Here is a 20,140-nt window from a genome sequence, read left to right on the forward strand (position 1 = left end):
GTAATGTTTTTTTCTGAGTTGATTGTTTTACATTAAAGCATACTGTACTGCCACGTCCCAATTACGATCTGCTTGCTGCTGCCCATAGTGATGATAATTAAACGAAACTCTTGGGAAAAGGAGACGCAATCCTCAGGTAACTCATCTCCACGACAGCCGCTACTAATCCTGGAAATGGAAACCAGGAACAGGGACGAGTGCAAACTAAAACCAGAGAATCGTGCCCCTGTAACAAGAACAGTTACCGTTTAATGTTCTATCTATAACGTTATGGAATAATTATATCGCACAACAACCAACACCAAATTTCACTTCAGAAACAGCTGGATAACATAAAGCTCTTATTAAACTATTTGAACTTGATATTTGACTTTTTTCTATTCCCATTAGAATGTTGGATTAAAGCACCCGACACAGAAAACTTTGAAGTCTTCTCACTTGGTTCAGTCCACACCCCCACAGTGAGGCATTGTGGTTCCGCCCAGTATATAAAGCTTCAACCTGCCGTTGATACGCGTGAGAGAGAAGTCAGCAGACTACGTGCGGGTTGGCCCACGATGGCCCAGAGAACTTTGCCGGCCGGACGCACAAAGTACGGAGTCTTTGCTTTCCGTTAGAGTAGCCCGCAGCTGACGTCACGGCAGACGATTTCAAAGCCGCGTGTCCTGAACGTTGACTTTTTGTTTGCTTCTTAGTGACCGGTGAGCGGAAGCAGCGCCAAGATGCTGCCGTGGAAAAAGAACAAGTTCGAGCTGATCGAGGAAGACAAGCTGTCCAAACAGAAGGGCTATGCGGTGAGCCTCAACTACTCCGCGCTCACCTCCTTCGCCAAGTCCTGCCCGGAGAGCGCGCTCCATCGGGTGGGCAGCATGTTCAAGTCCAAGAGGAAAAAGGTGAGGATCACCGGTGAGGATCCCACCTACACGGTGCTGTACCTGGGCAACGCCACCACCATCCAGTCCAAGGGGGACGGCTGTACCGACGTGGCGGTCAGCAAGATCTGGGGCAAGAGCGAGCTGGGCAAGTGCGGAACCAAGATGCGGCTCACCATCAGCGCGCAGGGGATCCGCATGGTGCACGTGGACGACCGGGCCAGGAGACCGGGACACCTGTACCTGCTGCACCGGGTGACCTTCTGCGTGGCGGACCCGAGGCTGCCGCGAGTGTTCGCGTGGATTTACCGGCACGAGATGAAGCACAAGGCGGTGATGTTGCGCTGCCACGCCGTGCTGGTGTCCAAGCCGGAGAAGGCCAAGGCCATGGCGCTGCTGCTCTACCAGACCTCCGCCACCGCCCTGGCCGAGTTCAAGCGGCTCAAGCGGCGGGACGACGCGCGGCACCAGCAGCAGCAGCTGATCGGGGAGCAGAGCATCCCGCTGGTCCCGCTGCGGAAGCTCCTGAACGGACAGTGTCTATACAAACCCCCGGTGGAGCGCAGCCGGAGCGCACCGAAGCTGGGCTCCATCACCGAGGACCTGCTGGGCGAGGAGGAGGAGGAGAAGAAGGCCATGCATTTCGAGTGCGAGGACATTCTGGAGCACCGCGGAGGCAGCGTATCCAACGGCAAACACTTGTCTCAGATCATCAGTGACCTCGGGGAGATGTGCATCGGGAACGACGTGCAGACTCTGAAGGCGGACCTGAGAGTGACCAGACTCCTGTCTGGTGAGAGCTCAGGGAGCGAGTCCTCCATAGAGAGCAACCAAGACCCCCCTCCTCTGAACTCACTTCATAGCAACTTTGAGGAGGCCAAGGTGCCCGAAACTGCCTGAGCCAACATGTTTGTGTCCAACTGAACTTGTGCCTCCGCTGATCAAAATATTTTGGAAAATGTGTGTGAGTGAAGGCTGGTTGAACTAAGAGAACCCTGCAGGACATGCTGCTCTAATTCCCCCTCTATTATTTAAGAGGATTTGTGGCCGCCCCGAGCTTGTTTACTCTGCCGTAAAAATAGCATTTTTCTTCAGAGAAATGTCCACAAAGAACTCTTTTCCAAGTGTTCCTGTAATGAAAGGGGGAGTAAGGTTTGTTCAGAAGAAAACACAGGGAAGTTGTCCTGTCTGTCTACATCAAGGATGGTTCACTGTAAATACATGGAGGTGTGTATGTTTCTTTGTGGGAGGACTGGCCCTGAATACACAATGTCATGAGTTGATGTTGTCAGAACATACATGTCTTATCTTTGCTGTGCAAAGACCACACACTTAATGTATGATGATGTACAGGAAGATGTTTTAAAATTGTTATTTTTATGGAAGTGGTTGCTGATGTGACCCTCACATCACGATCAATAAAGAAGTGAAAATCATGTTCTCTGTGCTCTTACATGTAGGTCAGATTCTGGGCTGGAGTTAGGAACATAACTCTTCTGACTTTTATTCATTGACTTGTTTCCTTGATGGGGTCACAGGGTTAGGGTGATGGGGTTTGTTCGAGGGACATCTAGACAGACAACCACGCACATCTAGAGATATTTACAGTCACCTGTCAGATGCTTTTTGGACTGTGGGAAGAAACCAGAGTGCAAAGAGGTGTCCTCTATGCATTCGGCCAGAGGTGGAATCAAACCTGTGACATCCTGGCTGTAAAATGGTGTCTAAATGGTTTAAATATTACATGTTACAGGACTGAAAAAAGATGCTCACTATCATCGGAGAAACAACATACTGGGGTTTCACTTTGATGTTCTGAATTCAGAACAGAACTTGATGACAGCTGTGAAGAATAAAGGTGGCAAAGAGGATGATCTATAAAACAAAGTCCTTTGTTGAATTTTCTACAGTCATATTGCATCATTGAAGATCTATTCAAAGTGGAATTAATATCCATACTAATAATAATTACGATGCACGATACACATTTTTTTTCCAAAACAAGTTATGTACAACTACTTGCATTTGAGTACTAACCGATACCGAGTGTTTACACCATTACACAAAGAGTCACTTTTTTTTCCATATATATCATTATTTGAACAACATTCCTCAGTATTTTTTTTCTGTACATGGGTCACGGTCACAAGTTTCATTGCAAACACAGATTTAACAATTGTCATAAACTGACTTTCAAAAACTGTACACTGCTGGAAAGTGGTATCGGTGGCCATTCTAGAGTATGACTGCGAGTATCGGACCGATACCAGACACCAGTATCAGTGCACCCTAATAATAATAATTACATGCATTCAAGGACATATTGTCACAAAAGGTTTTGACTGTCAAAAATCAATAGCATTCTTTGGGAGAAAAAAAATATTAAAAGCAAAAAGGAAGTGATTTTTAAGGAAAAAAAAACATAGGAAGATGAGAACAATAAATAAATAAATAAAACAAAACTATCTGCCCGATCCTGAGCCCCATCTCCACCAGTTATATATCTGATTTTTAATCAGACACACCACGAGGAGACACTAGCCAGAGGAGGTGGGTTCTTACGTCTCTTTTGGTAAACTGCAATGAGCTGTCGCCGTTGTGTGTGCTCCTTCTCACTGCCCTCTGGGGGGAAAACAGACCACACCGGGACGTCATCCACTGTCCCTGGCTTCACATGACTGAGGATGAAATGTTCACAGATGGATCAAACAGGCAATAAAATGTGAAAAGGAGGATGGCAATGCAACAGCTATCATCACGTAAGTGACACACTCACACTCTTCTTCTTCTCTCTCTTCGGGCTTCTCCCTTCAGGGGTGGCCACAGTGGATCATCTTCCTCCATCTCACCCTGTCCTCTGCTTCCTCTTCTCTCAAACCTACAGACCTCATGTCCTCCTTCACCACCTCCATAAACCTCCTCTTTGGTCTTCCTCTCCACCTTCTGCCTGGCAGTTCCAACCTCAACATCTTCCTACCAATGTACTGTCTCTCTCTCCTCTGTACATGTCCAAACCATCTGATCCTATCCATCCTGTTCACTCCCAGAGAGAAGCTCAGCATCTTCATCTCTGCCTCCTGTCTTTTCCTCAGTGCCACTGTTTCCAAACCATACAACATTGCTGGCCTCACCACCCTTTTGGACACTTTCCCTTTCATCCTTGCCGACACCCTTTTGTCACACATCACACCTGACACTTTTCTCCAATGATTCCATCCTGCCTGCACCCGCTTCTTCACCTCTTTCATCTTGGACACTTGACCTACTCATGGCTAATTTCAGTGTACCTGCATGTTCATCATCATCATGATCATGATCATGATCATGATCATGATCATCTTCATCAACATCATCATCACCATCCTGTGTCTGGTTACGTCTCCCCTGCTGGACACTGGTGACACGGCTGAAATGCGTCTTCAGTTCTATGGAAAGCGAGGGCGAGATCACAGCCAACCACCCGTTCAACTTTGCTCAAAGATCAATGTCCCAGACAAACTGTCCATTCTCATCCAACATGCGCTGATTCAATCAGTCCCCTCCATCTCCAAACAAACCAGGCCACATGGCTCTTCACAGGCCCTCTCTGTCTGTACGTAACAAGAACATTTTTCAGGCATGACCTTTGAACTTAGGTAGTCAGGATAATCAACTTTGCTTGTGTACTTGAAGGCACATTTTGGGGCAGCCACGGGGCTGCTTTGCACAGGGATTATTTTATGTTTTCATTATTAAATGACTCTTCAAATTAGCGTTCCAAAATCTACATTAATAGCCACGAACTTTGTGATGTATCCGGCCTGGAAAACATGTCCGGGCTGTCACTTGTTGATGACAGCACGCTGTACATGCTTCATAGTTGTCAATACAACAGTCACTCGTGCAGTGGCAGTGCAGTTGATGCTCCGTTCATGATCCTGAACTGAGCTGAATGAGTTGATACCAAAAGGTGGACCAATCGGGTCCAGTTCTCCTGTCACCATGGAGAAAAAAGACCAAGATTGATAGGTAAGATGGACAGACGACATTCTTCCCACAGACGGCCTTTTTATTGAGCAAGTCTGCACTTACCTACTGATGAAGTGCAGTGTTTTAAGTGCACCTTAGTGGGTGTTAAGTGCCGGTGAGCACAATCTAAAAGCATAAACACAGTGAAAAAGATTACATTCTATCTCCAGATATAGATGTAAATATAATTTATAACTTAATGAACAGCATTTCATTATTTTTTTCCTTCTTTGGGGGGTTAGGGTTCTACTTTATACTACACATTTTTTTTATTTGTTGACGACTTTCACAGACTTTTGCATTGCTTTTAAAAAATATAAAATATAAAATCAGGACATCAAAATCCCAATTATTAGATATCAAGGTCTTTCATCACACATCTTGAGGCCTGTTTCCATCCCATGTAGCTGGCTCAAGTTCCCCGCTACTTCATTAAAGCATTATAACAGAGGTGGGAAATTCAGTTACCTAAAGGGCCACATTAGAAACTGTAACTGTTGTGAGGGGCCATCATCAAAAGAAAGACAGTGATGAATACAAAACATGAAACAAAAAATATCCTAAATATTTCCTTAAGTAAGAAGGACACAATTAACCCAAAAAGATTAAATCTAAGTAAGGATATTAAGAAGTGTAAATATGCCATGAAACATCACAAAATATTTCATTTTATAGGCATTTAATTTGAACATAAATCAATGGACAAGACAAAAAGGCAATTTATGTCAAAAATATATTTTCAATATTTCTTCAATGTATTTTGAGGAACAAGAAAAACACACAAAATGAAAAGAATATATATATATATATATATATATATATATATATATATATATATATTTTTTTTTTTTTTTTACTGCTGAAGTGGTGGTGGTGGTGACTAAAAAAGAACAACAAAAAAAAAATTACAACATATCAGTTGTAGTTTTACTCATCAAAAGGGCCACAAAAATACAGGCATCGGGGAGCTCACGGCCCCCGGGCCACACTTTGATTAAAATTATGAATATAGAAAATGTGTCTAACTCCATGCTCTTTCAGAAAACACGAACACATTTCTGTTGGGCTCAAACTGCTTTCAACTCAAACTGAGTTCACGTTTACGGTCAAAGTTGGGCCTCCTCACTGAGTTCCTCAGACCATCAGGTGAAACACACTTCAAAGTTTCACCATGACCTGTTGTCAGTTTTCGTCTCTATCATATGTGGAAGGAAGGCACTGCTGTGGCCTGCTGGAGCCTTTTGTGTCTGTCACCGAAGAAGTGAAATGTAGACATCTGAGCAGCCTGGCTGGCAATTATGGAGCAGTTCACACGCGGAGTCCAAATCTCCCGTGCTGCATGTGACAGGTGGTCAGCCGTGACCGAGCAGCAGTGACAGTTTCTTCTGTGGTTACTGTCACTTCCCTTTCACACGGACAGGATTTTTGCTTATATAAGCAAGACCAGCAGACAGATAGTGATCTATGAATGTGCAGAGGGACTGACAGGCCCAGAAACAGAGGCAGACCAGGTTGAAGAAGACACGGGAAGGGAGGCGGCTTCAGACGCCGAGGATCTGCCCCGACTGCTCACCTGCTGCTGACACAATCCCATTAGCCACACAGATTAAGTCAAAGTGGTTTCCTGGAGGACAGGTAGGAGGGGAAAGTAGTTCCGACTTCTATTTGACACATCATATGTAGAATGCAAGACACTCCTCTAACACGTGAAGCCTCGATGTGACTGGTGAGAGTCCCTCTCCTGACACACATTCACATGGTCAGCGGCAGTTTTTTTGGCCCTAGTGTTTTACTCTGGCCCCATAAATCTGGAGCTCAGCACCTCCCTGACCTACATTCTCACACCACCTCCCTCGTGCCCTGCCTTCGACGAAAAACGTCACCACAAGCACAGTCATGCAGGCTTTCCTAGATTCCAGCCATGAAAAGATGTCACCGAGGGAACATCAACAGTTGAGTCAGAAGAGAGAAAAGGAGCATGCGTTCACATCAGGCACGTTTTGGAAAGTGACAAACTCTTTAGGACATGACGGGAACAGCACAGTATTGACACCAATCTCCGAACATCAATGTGACTCCAAAGCCCTTACAGAGAGACAGATTTAATAGAGTCCAGCACCATTGTGTGTCACGTGAGGGGTTCGTCTGTGTGACGTCGTCGCCCTCACCAGACAAGTTTTCAATGCTACTAGTGTTGTCGACCAGAACAAACCCAGACAGACAACCATTGGAGCTGAGTCGGAATCAAGACCAAATCTTTGACAGTGTTTTATTGAGATGCTTTTGTTCATTTTAGAGATACTGTGATGACAAATCGATGAACAGAGACCTCTAATTCATGAGCTCCATGCTTGACAGAGGTTGTTATTGATTACATGAATGTTGCATTTGGAGTGAGCTCGACGGTCACAGTCGGAGTCACAGTCTCTCGCTTTCCCCTCACATGAACGAGGTTCAATAATGAGCACGAAGGGAGCATTCAAGTGCTGCTTTTTCAAAAACAAAACAACTATTTGGTTAGTCATTTAACACATTAGGGAATTATAAAACAAAAAGTCACAGCAGCTGGTCTTGACAAAATCACCTGTCCAAGCTGGCCAAGGATGAGGCGAGGCATTCGAGACAAAACCTAAGAAATTGTGTTTTGAATCCAGTCTTGCTAGAAGGCTGGGACGCTCTCACCTAGTTCACACACACCTTTATGTGCCGTTGATGTTTAGAAAATACAGGATGATTTCACAGTGGGCAGGTGTGGAAGCAACGGTGGTTTTGAGCAATTGTTTTTTTTTCCTCTTTCTTTGCTAATTCAAAATAATGTGCAAATTCACACCGTCTCTCAGTTTGGCGATTTGTTCATGTAGTGTGATGCCAGATCAAGGCCATTGAGAGGTGCACTTCATTTGTGTCTCAGTGGCCGCGGACAGTAGCGCAAGTAATGAGGTGGTTTGTACTTTGTACCTGTGTGACTACTGACATTATGAATGAGAATGTGTTCAACTACGGTCGCTCTGGAAAATGTAATCTGATTGCAGTATTGAGCAACTTTGAAACGCATGACTGAACCCTGTTTGCTATCAAAACTGCTTAGACACAGCTAAGCAAAATTGCTTTACATGAGAATCAAAGTGTGTGCCAAATACTTTTAATGACTGATAAAACCAAGTTAGTTGACAAGTGTCGAAGGCATTTCTTTATTCTATTTCTTTCTCATATATCCATTATAATTTAAGGACATTTGACCTTCAATACAAAAACATGTCCAAAATCAGATTTTTTTTTTACCAGAAAGTTCCTGTAAAAATCAATATTATAGTGAGTATAACTCTTCTGTTAAATTAAACTTTAATAACTTTATTTGAGGATGTTTCACAGTGATATTTAGGATTGTTGTGATTCGTTCTTTGTTGTCATGAGACTCTTAAAAAAGTCAGCTACGTGAACATTTTTTTAAAATCTCCCCGTCCCAAGTAGGCGCTGTATTTCGTCCATCAACTCAAAAATACAGGAAATCACATGAAGGTAGTGGAGGTGTTGGAAGAACCAACCAGCCACAGTGCGGCTTTAAGTGTGAGTTGCCACGACTGACCAGCGTCACGCGCTTTAATAACGCTGGATCTGATTACACCTGCTGCAGGGCTGGAGTCACCCGGGGTGAGTCAGAGCACAGACACACATTGACCTTCTCTGTGGAGACAGATCAGTGCTAACGTGTCCCTGCATGTCTGTATCTTTGATTGTAATGGGACAGTAAGGGCTGATCTTTACACTCAGGCGACTCGTCTGATGACACGGTTTGTAACATGGAAACGTCTCATTAGCACGCTCCCTCATTAAAGGACTCACATGGTGGGGGTGGGGCTCTTGGGGGCAGAACTAAGGAGGCGGAGTTTGGCACTTTGGCTTGGATGTCCGCCGATGCAGGGGTTCTCAACCTTTTTGACCTCGAGGCCCACCTTTCCCAGAACAAAGGGCCCATTCAAGTAATAGAAATGATCAATAATGATATTTAATCTACTTACACATTAAAAAAACCTTGTGAAATGACATGAAACCATGTGATTTGTTCAAGTCCATTCAGCAGCAGAACCAGATGAAAGTCATATTCATCAAATTTACTAAAGAAAAAAATACACTTGATGCGAACTGTGGAGAAAAATGGAAAAACAGAATACAGTTCTGGATAAAATAAATATGATAAATCCATGTCTAAATATCATAACATAAAAAGTAAGATTTTTTTACTTAAACTTCATAGAAGATTTAAGTAAGTCCAATTGAAAGTATTGCCATAAAATCTTCTAAATAATTTTCGAAACTGCTTCAACAGGTGCTTTCATGAACAGTTTTTACTGTTCTTCATCATTTATTCTTCCATAGCTGTTACCTATCACAGATTTGCAGCTGTCAGGTCAATGCAGTGACACCTCCATACGTGGCTACTGTATTAAAGCTGAGCGTCTCGTGGCCCAAATGCGTGAAACCAAAAACTTATAGCAGCCCTCTTGGATGCGCTAGCGGCCCAACCATGGGCCCCGGCCCTGTGGTTAAGAATCATTGCGCCAATGTGAGGTCACAAACCTTGCTGTGCTATATCACATCAATACGTGAAGGCGAGTCCCTTGGTAACTAGTTGGATATGAGAAATATACTGTTATATTTGTCAGCAAAGCGTGCAGGGATAACTGACCAATCCGGAGGCAGGACATCTGCACTTATAAAGGTGACATGGCTGAAGGTGTCTTTAAATTATCCATGAGCAGAAAGACATAAAGATAGTCCTTATTGGTGGTGATGGCCTCACGAGGCATCATGAAGCAGTGTCCTGATAGTCAAAGCCACTAGATGGCGCTTCTCAGCTCTTTAGATTTGAACAATTATTTCAATGAAACCTGAGACTGAGGGGCATCACCCCTGAGATATGGAAATGAGGACATGGTTTCATGAAGCCTCATCAGCCCATCGTACTGGAACAGATGAATGTATATTTAATACAAAAGTGTTGTTGCAAATTCCCAGGATGCTGTCGGTTGAATCTCTGGTCTTTCATTGGGTGGAGCTCCCAACTCTTCCAGTAGTTTTCCAAAGAAGGTTGACTAGGTATTGTGGTGGTTGACACATTCATCAGGTTGACAACAATGAGGAGAAATATATAAACCGAAGGAGGGAAGGAAACACAGCGCTCCTCAAATCGCTGTCTCAGTGAAGTTAGTGGACGTCACGCAGTTTGTTGAAATGTCACGTGAGTCAGAGTTGTTTTTATCAATTAATAAAATGAAGTAAAGATAAACACTAAGATATTTCAACACAATGTATTGAAGAGGGAAGGAGAAGCTTTCTATGACTCGCATGACGGACAATAGACCCTCAAAACAGGCACATGTAGTTACAGAGTGTTTCATCATGGCGCTCCCAGGCATCACCCAGAGCTCAGACAAGGCTTGAGCCTCCAGTCTGAATCATACATGCTGAGTGTCTCACACTACACGTCCCTGACCGTCTATGTAGAGTCCTCTCGTGTAATGAGCCCCGTCTGTCTGCGAGAGGCCAACCCCCATGTGGCCGCGAAACTCTAGATCTCACAGTGTCCTATCTGTCCAGCCGCTGCCGCTCTTGTTTTCCACTTGCTCCAACACAAAGGCTCTGCCCCTGGAGAGTCATAGATTTCAGCAGGGTTATTTCGGTCTTTCCGCTTATGGGGAGGAAATGGAATAATAACAGACTAGAGACTGAAAATCACAGGGTGACCCTCTGATGTTCTTAGCAGAATGGTGAATCCAAGATCCCTCTTTGAGACTTTTTGTCAAAACAGCGGGTCAGTGAATCTCACCGGGACAGAAAGTACGGTTTTCGAAAACTAGAACCACTAATCTGGCCTGGATTCTGCAGTTTTCACGTGAATCATTTCCGAACCCTCTTGCAATTTTCCAATATTGACAGGAAACATCCAACACTTTTCTCCGCTTGCTCTCTAGGGAGGAACACATTTCAGTGCGAGTCAGTGTTGTGAGCGTTTGCAGGTGTTTCTTAGCTTAGCTAATGGAAGTCTGGCAGTTTCATGTCACACCATCAGAATCCGCAGCTCCGCTGAGAACTCCTAATGGTTTAAAGCAAAGCAACAGTACAGAAACACTTTCCTATGTTATTTACAATTTTAGAATGTTTCAGATCAAATTCTGCGATAAAAAATTAAATTCAACATTCATAATTCAATAAAAGCTATCAAATGCTATCATAAAGAGTAAGTTGGAATAACTCATTCGCACAGTCAGATGCTAAATCAGACCTGAATTGTGACCAGGCAGAAATGTTCCACTGCTTTCAGTGGAACTGTTTGTGATAATTCATTTCATTTATGTGAGTACAGAAATCAAGAGAGGTAAAGAAGAGAGTGCAGGCAGGGCAGAACAATGGACAGAAAAACAGCAAGCTTTATGAGAGAGACAACAACCTTTCCATCTGCAATGTGACCCCTGGAGAAATTCAACACCAGAATAGAAGGGTTTATGACTGACATATATGAAGCATGTGTTTTTGTGGCACAAAACATATCTGTCTCGGCCAAAGCCATCCACTCCCCAGTACCTCTCCAGCTGCAGCGACCACAGTGCGCTGGCCTGTTCCAGCCGACTGTGCCAGCACGTGGGAATCCAGCCAAGTGCCTGTTGAAACACCGTTGGGTCAGTATCTGGCATGTGACCCAACAGCTCTTAAACAAGGCCACCTCTTTGGACATCGAGTCCCGAGCTGAATCAGCGCAGAGAGGAAATCACATGAATCCAATCCGTCTGACCGAGTTTGATGTCCACTCAAGAAGGCCCACACTGACATCGGACCGACTCTCTGAACACCTCAGTTTGTATTCAGATCTTTTGGAACCAAACTGATCTAATAGTGGTCACCCTGCTCCAGACAACAGTCTCTTTGTCTGGTTAGTCTGGTCCGGGGAGCGTGGTGGTTCTTATATGGACAGATTCTAATCGTAGGATGAACACACACCGCAGTTTCTATTGTAACAAGTGCTGCACTGGTGTATCTGCTCCCGAAGATCAGAGCGGTTCATTCGTCAAGCATCCAGTCAGTTTGTTCCGCTGGCTGCCTGACCAGCTCACTGACTGACGTGCTGACCTCTGAATCCAGATGGGTTCAGTCCGGGGCATTGTGTGTCGGCATGCAGCCGCCTGCTATCGACAAGCTGTTGCTGCGAGAGAAGATCTCGCTCCTGGCTTGGACCGATCGACAGTTGGATTTATGACATCTTGCCAGAGTGACGTCTGCGCAGTGACAGCTGAACTTCCATGTGATCAATACCCAGCTAACCATAGAGAACCACGGAGGGTCCGTGGAGTGGACTTCTACCAGTCAGACTGAACATAACTACTGCTGCTACACAATGCAGATAACAAAATCAATCACTTTATCTTTGAAAACTAGCAACATGCCAGCATTTACTGCGGTCAGCACTAGTTTATCATGAGCAGCACTTTACATATATAAGCAGTAAGCAAAAAAAAAACATGACCTACCAAAAAAAACCATGACCGGAGTACTATAAGAAGTAGAATGATCACAGCTCATTGCTACTTGTGACTACACCACAACAAACAAAACTGCGACAACATCTTTTACTATGGCTAGTTATCTACTGCAATAACAACATGGGCAACCCCTGCCACAGTGATAAATGGTATTTCAACTGCAGCTATTTCAACTACTATCTTGTCTCTGCTGAAGTTTCTTGTCTAAAAGTGTTCCAAAGAACACACTCGTTCTACTGAAGTATCACAAAGAACATCTCGGTACCTACTGCACAAACAACATTCCACCATGTGATAAGAAGAATCTCTGTGGTGAACAGGAGATGGGTCAGCCCGGATCATCCCTGCACCACTCTGAAAACTAGCTGTAAACTTGGCTTGCACCATGGTGACACACAGTATTAATGCATTTGTAAAAATGCAACTTATTCTGACTGATTTTCTATTCAAATTGCGTCGATGACTTCAGGCGAGTGGTGATGTGTTGGATGATTGGACTGTCCCTCTTATCGTGTGTCTGGATTTCAGGAGGGTTGAAGTGTAAGAATCACTTTCCGACTTCTATTCCAAGACGATGTTTTGACAGAGACACATTTCAGCTGCAATGCGATCGGACTTGTCTGACCAGCTTCCCGCTGACACACATGACACTGCATGTAAACAAAAGCTCATTCCAGTTGTGGTAACATTGGGCATGCAATACTGAAATTGATCCGGTTTGTGCAGCTCATTTCCATGGGTGACGTGCTTTTCATCCAGTGTCGTTCTCATAGATTTATAGCTCATTATTGATAGGCTGTTGTAAGCTTTATTACATTTGCTATGTGAATGCTATGCATTCATACATTCAACAACAACTTCAGATGGATCGTCCTTTCACACTTAATGTGACACTTAGATAACGCTTGAGAGATGGAAGACCATAATAGGACCCCTCTAAGCAGACTGTATTTGTCCAGTGTGACTTGGATGAAGATAAGATCACATTTTATGACCAGTTAATACACAAATCTATGTCCTCCAAAAGGGTTCTCATGGTTTTCTTGCAAGTGAAATGATACACCAACACAACAGTCCAACACTGTTGGAGGAGACAAAGAATAAAACTTAGAACAGAGAAAAAATATAATAATAAAATATAATAAGACGTTATGTAGTGGAATATAGTGGAACATTCCAGCATGGTTAGTTTCATAGTACAACACTCCATGAGGGCCACATATTTAAAGTCAATATGTGGCCCCAAAGCTGCACAGCTCTGTGTGCAGGTGGACATGTTGCACTCGCTGTTGGTGGCTTTGCGTGCTCCGTATGGACCATGCTGCAAGCTTCACTGACTCTGCTCCAGCGTTTTGTGTTGATGACGCTATAAAGTGTGGCATACACAGAACACAACAAGAACCAGAGCACAACAGCGTCGTCGGTCATCCCTTAATCACGACACAAACACCATCATCAGGGCCTGTATTTTCCTAACTTTGCGTCTGAGCTGTCCGGCATGAAGCCAGATGGTTGCTCATCTCTTACAAGCCTGTGAAAGCCTCTTAAGACAGAGGGCACGAGCGCTGGGCGACAACACAGCGACCTTGCCTAATCTCCCCCTCGTGCCCATGTCTCCATGGAATTAGCATGTCACTAGGTCTCACTGGCCATTCACGTTCGGGCTCAGACGGCTGTTGCTATGTCCACTTCATAGCCGGCTCAGCCCAGGAGGTGGCCCTTTGAAGAGTCAGACTGTAGACCAGTCTTCCAGAGTCCCTTGAGTTCTGGCAGAAGAAAGGGATCTCTGCTGCACAAGTGTGCTAATCTGCAATGTGCTGCTCCATTGACACTTGAGCCACAAAACAATTTGTCCTCGCACCAAAGACAAACAAAAACAAAACACATATTTGTCTCCTCCAACTTGGTCCTGTCATTGATGAGTCACTGAAAACGCCGAGCTGCTTTGAGGCCACACCTACAGCCGATTCTCCAAACTCGACTGTTCTTAAGTGGCCGAGTGTTTAGCCACACCTGAAGGTGTGTAGCATAATTGTTGCTCACACACCCTTGTGATCACACACACTCGTGTCTGACTCACAAACAAATTTGTCGACAAAACAAAATCGCGTGATGTGAAGTGGTTCTGTTCAACTGAAAATATCAAGCTATCGTGGATGTTCTGCAACAGCCTGATTCATTTCATACACATTTTGATGTTGAACTTGAAACCTCCTACTTTTCAGTACAGCGACAGCAGCGTAACATTTTTAAGAAACAATGGAGAAACCTACAGGCACCAGAGTGTGCATGCTGCACGTGTGTCTGCAAATATGTGATAACCAACATACCGATGACATTCCTGCAGTGACCTCTGACTTTCCTTCGACATTCCTCTGTTGTTTTTGTCTCCAGTATGAATCATGTTGCTTCCCAAACACAACAGTTCAACAAGACTGTGCTGTTAATGTTTTTTTTTTTTTTTTTTTATACGATCGCACTTTGTTTGGTGCTTCTCACCAGGTCAGTTAGTGCAGCACTGTCTTTTTAAAACTGCGTGTGTGAAATCATTTTTCATTTGGATGCCAGACTCATTTGTCTAGTTAAAATAATGAAGGCTGAGTCAGTGTCTGCAGCTCTGGCAGCTAAAACCGGCGGTGGGGAGGCGTTCCAGTTACCTTGGAAGTGGGAAGTCGGAGCTGGGAATAACAAAACAATTTAAGTAAAACAAAATGTTTTTGCCTCACAAGCTACATATATGCGATACGAGGACGACTCATTTCCTGAAACATTTAAAGAAACAGTGCATCTACAGCCTGCAATTAATTGTAAGCTCTTACTAATAGTTTTATATGAATTTATATATGTATTTAGCACTAAGTCAAACAAGTCAACAAGTATAATGAGTAAAAGTAGTTGCAAAAAGCCACAAACTACATTTGTTGAAGAGCAGAAATGGTTGTACTACTAGTTTGTAACTACTGCCAGGCCAAAAGTTTCTATTTAATTTTGTTCAATTTTGAAAACATTGGCGGAATAATATGTAGACATTGTTACCTACAGTGTTGAGGATATATCAAATCTGTTTTCTAGTAAACAACAAACAAAATATTTGTCTTTGTTTGTGCCTGAATACTGTCACCATACTGTTATGTGTTGTTGGTTGTTTTGTGATGTTAAGTCAGGGTGCGTTAGACTGTATTTGTTGGTCTTGGTCTAGTCTACGTCCGGTTTTATTTTGGTGTGGTTTTGTCCTGTCATCCTGTGTGCATCTTGCCTACCTCTAATCCTGTCATTGAATGCACTTGGTTTCTTGCTTCGCTCCTCCGTTCCTGTGTTCATTGTTGGTGTGTTAGTGATAGGTTGTTGAGGCTTCATGAAACAGTGTCCTCATTTTTAGAGCCCGCTAGATGGCGCCCTCTGCTCTAAAATCTCAGGATTAAACAACCATTTCAAGGAAACTTAATCACATTATTAAACTGACAGCGCCACCTACTGAGCTCTGAAAATGAGGACACTGTTTCATGAAGCCTGTGTACTGTCTTGTTGCCAAGTCATGCGTCATGTCAAGTCCAAGTCACGCCAAGTCCATGTAATTCACCATTAAAATTGTGTTTGGAATGCTTCCTAGTGAAGCGCTTTTTGTTGACATGTGGCATTTTAGTTGGACTGAGTTTTGGTCTCCTTGAGTTCATCGTTTTTTTTCCTGGATTAAAGCATTGCTCTCGTTCTGTCTCTTGCATTTGGGTCCTCACACAGACAGTTCCGTAACACAGTCCTTTTTGAAACAGTAAAAAAGATTTTTCATGATAATATTAAGAGATTATATCAACTTTTAAGGGTGAAAATTTTGACCACTGTACATGTAGTTTCACTATCTTGTCCCACCGCGAGGAACAAACAAGAGATGAATTGAATGACTCAGCCAGCTGTGTTCCCAAACAGTGTGACAGTCATGATGAAGGAAACAAGCCAAGACTGTATACTGCCTGTGGAGCTTTGTGTATCAAGACTGGGGAGTTGTTCATTGATTTCGTGAACAGAAGTGCCGCTCACAGAACAATTTAATGACTCTGAACTGAACTTGTTCTTCATGATCACGAGAACAGGAACATTGTATGTCTTGATAAACTAGATTGGTGAATAGGTTTAGCTGATCCTAGTGTTTCCCAGTCAATTCATTCATGAAACAAAGATATATATATATATATATATATATATATATATATAAAAACACCAAACACATCAAACATTAGTCTTTTAAAAGCTCTCTTTGAAATCCAACTACTTTACCTTACATACAATACCATCAAAAAAAAAACCCTTTTAAAAACAGTGCGACTGGCAGTCAAGTCGGTTTCTATGGCAGTGTGGTGGAATATTCGACCTCATAAACACAGCTAGTGACTGTGTCGCCACTTTTTCTGCCCCCAAGGTTATCATCAGCGTCGAAGATCAGGCTTCCTCTGCTGCCCAGCGCTCAAGTAAACACCCATAAATCTTTAATTTGGCAGCTGCTGCGCTGTCAAATATGCAGTCATTATTCTGTTTGGGGATCATCCAGTCACATCTCAAGAGCGGCTGTCATTCAGGGATTGTTCATAATCTGGCGCATGCAGAAAAGACCGCAAAGTTGTTTGTCATGAAAAGCAAAAAAAAAAAAAAGTCTTATTCCTCCTCCTTCTTGTCTCGCTGTTCTTTCAAGTCACTGTTTATCCTGTGCCTCAGATCCTGTGTACCAGATTTTTCATCATAGTCACAACAACAAAAGGCTGTTTGCATGTCTGTGTGTGAACGTGTGTGTCCAACTTTCCGTAAAAGACGACAATGGCACAGAGGCCGCGCACAGTATCCGAGCAGGCCTCCGTCATTTCCTTTCCGTTTCCTTCGTTTTAGTCGCTGGCGGCCGTAGCAGGCTGCCCCCTCTTTCCTCCACCTGGAAATGAACACACAAAAGACAGACACACACAAGGATTTCAGACATGCTGCCGGAGCAAAGCCAAGCAAAGCTATTCACACCTGCACATGCTTCACACAGAGAACAACAGCGATGATATGCAGGACTTTAATTTCAACATAACTGCAGTGATCACAACAAAACAAGACCTGCTTTAATTCTGTAATGAGACAAAAACCTTTTAATGGCACGTGAATGTAAGATGTTGCTTGTTTAATCAGGTACTGGCACACGATGAGGTGACGTTAATGTTTGACGCACCTGAATATACAGCCAAGCTTTTTAACTTCCCTTTGAGGCGTCTGAGGTTCTAACATGAACATTAGGCCCATTCTCGTGTGAAAACAATCACAATGAACATCATTGTTTTTTAAAACAGTGAGAATAACAGACGTGGGTTTGTAATAAAACATTACTATATTATTATAGTATTAGAAAAGAAAGGCAAGATGGCTAATGTGACAGACTAAAACACTGATTCATGCAGGTTGGAAAGTTTTTTATATGTATTTTAAATCTGATTTATTACTCATTACTATATTTTAGCGATCCAATTGTCCTGCATATGAAGGAGAAATAGCCAATTGCAATATGTAATGTAACATCTATCTAATAAACATTTTATGATGTGCTGACAAGTCGAGATTTCTGAAATAAATAATATAAAATAAAATAAAAAACAACGGAACGGAATGAGGCCAATCAAGAAGTGATAGAGAAACAGAGGGAAATGTTTTGTTATTTACTGAAATACGCTAGTTTTTAATGCTGAGAAGTAAATCTACCTCCACTCCAAGCCTTCCACACGCGGTCCGGCTCTTCATATGTCCGGCGTGACTATTATGATGCTCTTTCTGGGATTTTTCTGCAAATAACATGGAGAAACCCGTCATGTTCATGTCCGCCTCCATGATGTGTTATGTGTTGTCCGTTTTATTTCAATGTTTCCACTTTGTTTTAATATTTCTTATCACATCAGATATCATCTTTATAAAGATATCATTTTCTGATGCCGTGGTGGTTGACATTTAAGCAGTGGCGGTATATATGTGATGGAAACCCTGCCCATACTGTACGACCCAGAATGTCCCTACCCCCCTCAAGCAGAGGTTTAAAAGATCTTGCCTGGAGGAATGTTACAGTATGTGAACCCCAACCCTGATAGAAGTGGAAATGGGGGGAAAAGAGTTTTCACCTTCCGAATTGAGACCCAGGTAAAAATCAAAACCGCTCTGCTGAGTGCCTATAGAAATCACTACCTCACACTACAGCAAAACACAGTTTGGTTTTGTATTACAAGTACATGCTAAGGAGACAAAAACAAAGCTGAATAAATGCACGACCAAGATGTCACACCTTTATATCAGCTCAATTGCAATGGGATTGTCAACACGTTTGATCTGCTTAGCTAATGGATTGCATCACAAAGATGGAGTCTAGTGTGAACATTCTGTGTCCCAGAAACTGATTCATGTCTAAGAAATGAAACATGGCCCGCTCAAGGTGCGTGGGAATATCTCATGACTGGTTTGATGCAGTCGGTTGGTATTATTAATACAGTAATGACTTGTGTCTCATCATTTCAGAAACATGTCTCATGCGCTGAATCAGCATATTTTCACGCAACGTTGGAATGTGGCGTGTCAGGTGCAGCAGGTTATCAAGTCAGCGGGACGTGGAGAGAGGCTGTTGTCGATGTGGGCGAATGTTCCCAGCTACTCGGGTCAGTTCCGGGGCAGCTCAGAGCACATAATGTGAAGCCGTGACCTCTTGTCTCCTCTAAACCCTCCTGGTATGCCTTCATCATATATGTGCACTGTATGAGTTTAAACAGGATCAATGGGAAATCTGTCCGCTCTCAGGGATGAACTCATCTGACAAAGCGACCTGCGAACACAACCCGATGGACGTGGGAAAGCAGAGGAGTCACGGTGCAGTGGACTGGATACAGAGGATCAACACGTCTCTCTGTAATGTGTCCCCGATGAAGATGAAATGGACAGGAACTGTTGTTTGCTCTCATAAGCAGATGGCTATAGCAAGTCCATAGCCTGTAGCTGGTTTCACAAAGTCACTGCTGATAAAAACCCCGGGATTAGAACAAAGAGCAAGTTCATAAATTCGGACGGTTTAATGTAGGTAAAGCAGTAGTTGTAGATACGTCTTGTGATGAGCTGGTTGCGAGAGCGATGTTGAAAAGATCTGTGTGAGTCACGGAGAGATGATGACAGAGATAGCAGGTCTGAGGCTTGAGGTTACAGTCATGACACGGCTCTTCATGTGACAGACGGTTACACTGCCAGTTAGTGACAGTGAGACACTGGAGGCCAGTCGAAGAGGCATTCAAGTCCAAGTCACATGATTGTTAGCGACGACTGTGAGCAGGTTGACAGAGGTGCTTTTTAAACCTTGTAAATAGTTTGTAAATCTTAACAGGTGATTTGAAACACTTATACCGATGCCTACATGTATGTGACTAAACCTATAGATCATTGCTTCCTTGAATACAAGGATAAGTAACTTGTTTATTTATTTACACTGAAAATGAACATGAACATGAAAACACTGAGTATGTAGACACAGCATGCAACATTATCACTGTTCCCTCAGGCACAGGTTTTGGTTAAGGAACAATAGCATATGTAGTGTCTCCCCCTTTAGTCAGTCCTTCTCCCTCGACCTCATCAATGTGAATGTGTCGTATTGAACTGCATGATTTAACCTTTAAGTAGTTCCCACCAACAGTGTGTCCAGACATGATCGCAATAGTTTAGTTACATATCTTTGTG

At 43.3% G+C, this 20,140-nt stretch overlaps 1 protein-coding gene across 1 annotated transcript; it reads left to right on the forward strand.

Annotated features, from left to right (window-relative positions):
• The first annotated feature begins 499 nt into the window (after positions 1-499).
• On the forward strand, positions 500-2,746 carry fam43a (family with sequence similarity 43 member A). Its single transcript, XM_053881790.1, has 2 exons — positions 500-592; positions 696-2,746. Exon 2 carries the CDS (start codon positions 723-725, stop codon positions 1,770-1,772), a length of 1,050 nt encoding a protein of 349 aa, XP_053737765.1. The 5' UTR covers positions 500-592; positions 696-722; the 3' UTR covers positions 1,773-2,746.
• The last annotated feature ends 17,394 nt before the right edge of the window (positions 2,747-20,140 follow it).

The sequence above is a fragment of the Synchiropus splendidus genome, chromosome 1 (genome assembly GCF_027744825.2).
Source record: "Synchiropus splendidus isolate RoL2022-P1 chromosome 1, RoL_Sspl_1.0, whole genome shotgun sequence".
NCBI lineage: Eukaryota > Metazoa > Chordata > Actinopteri > Syngnathiformes > Callionymidae > Synchiropus > Synchiropus splendidus.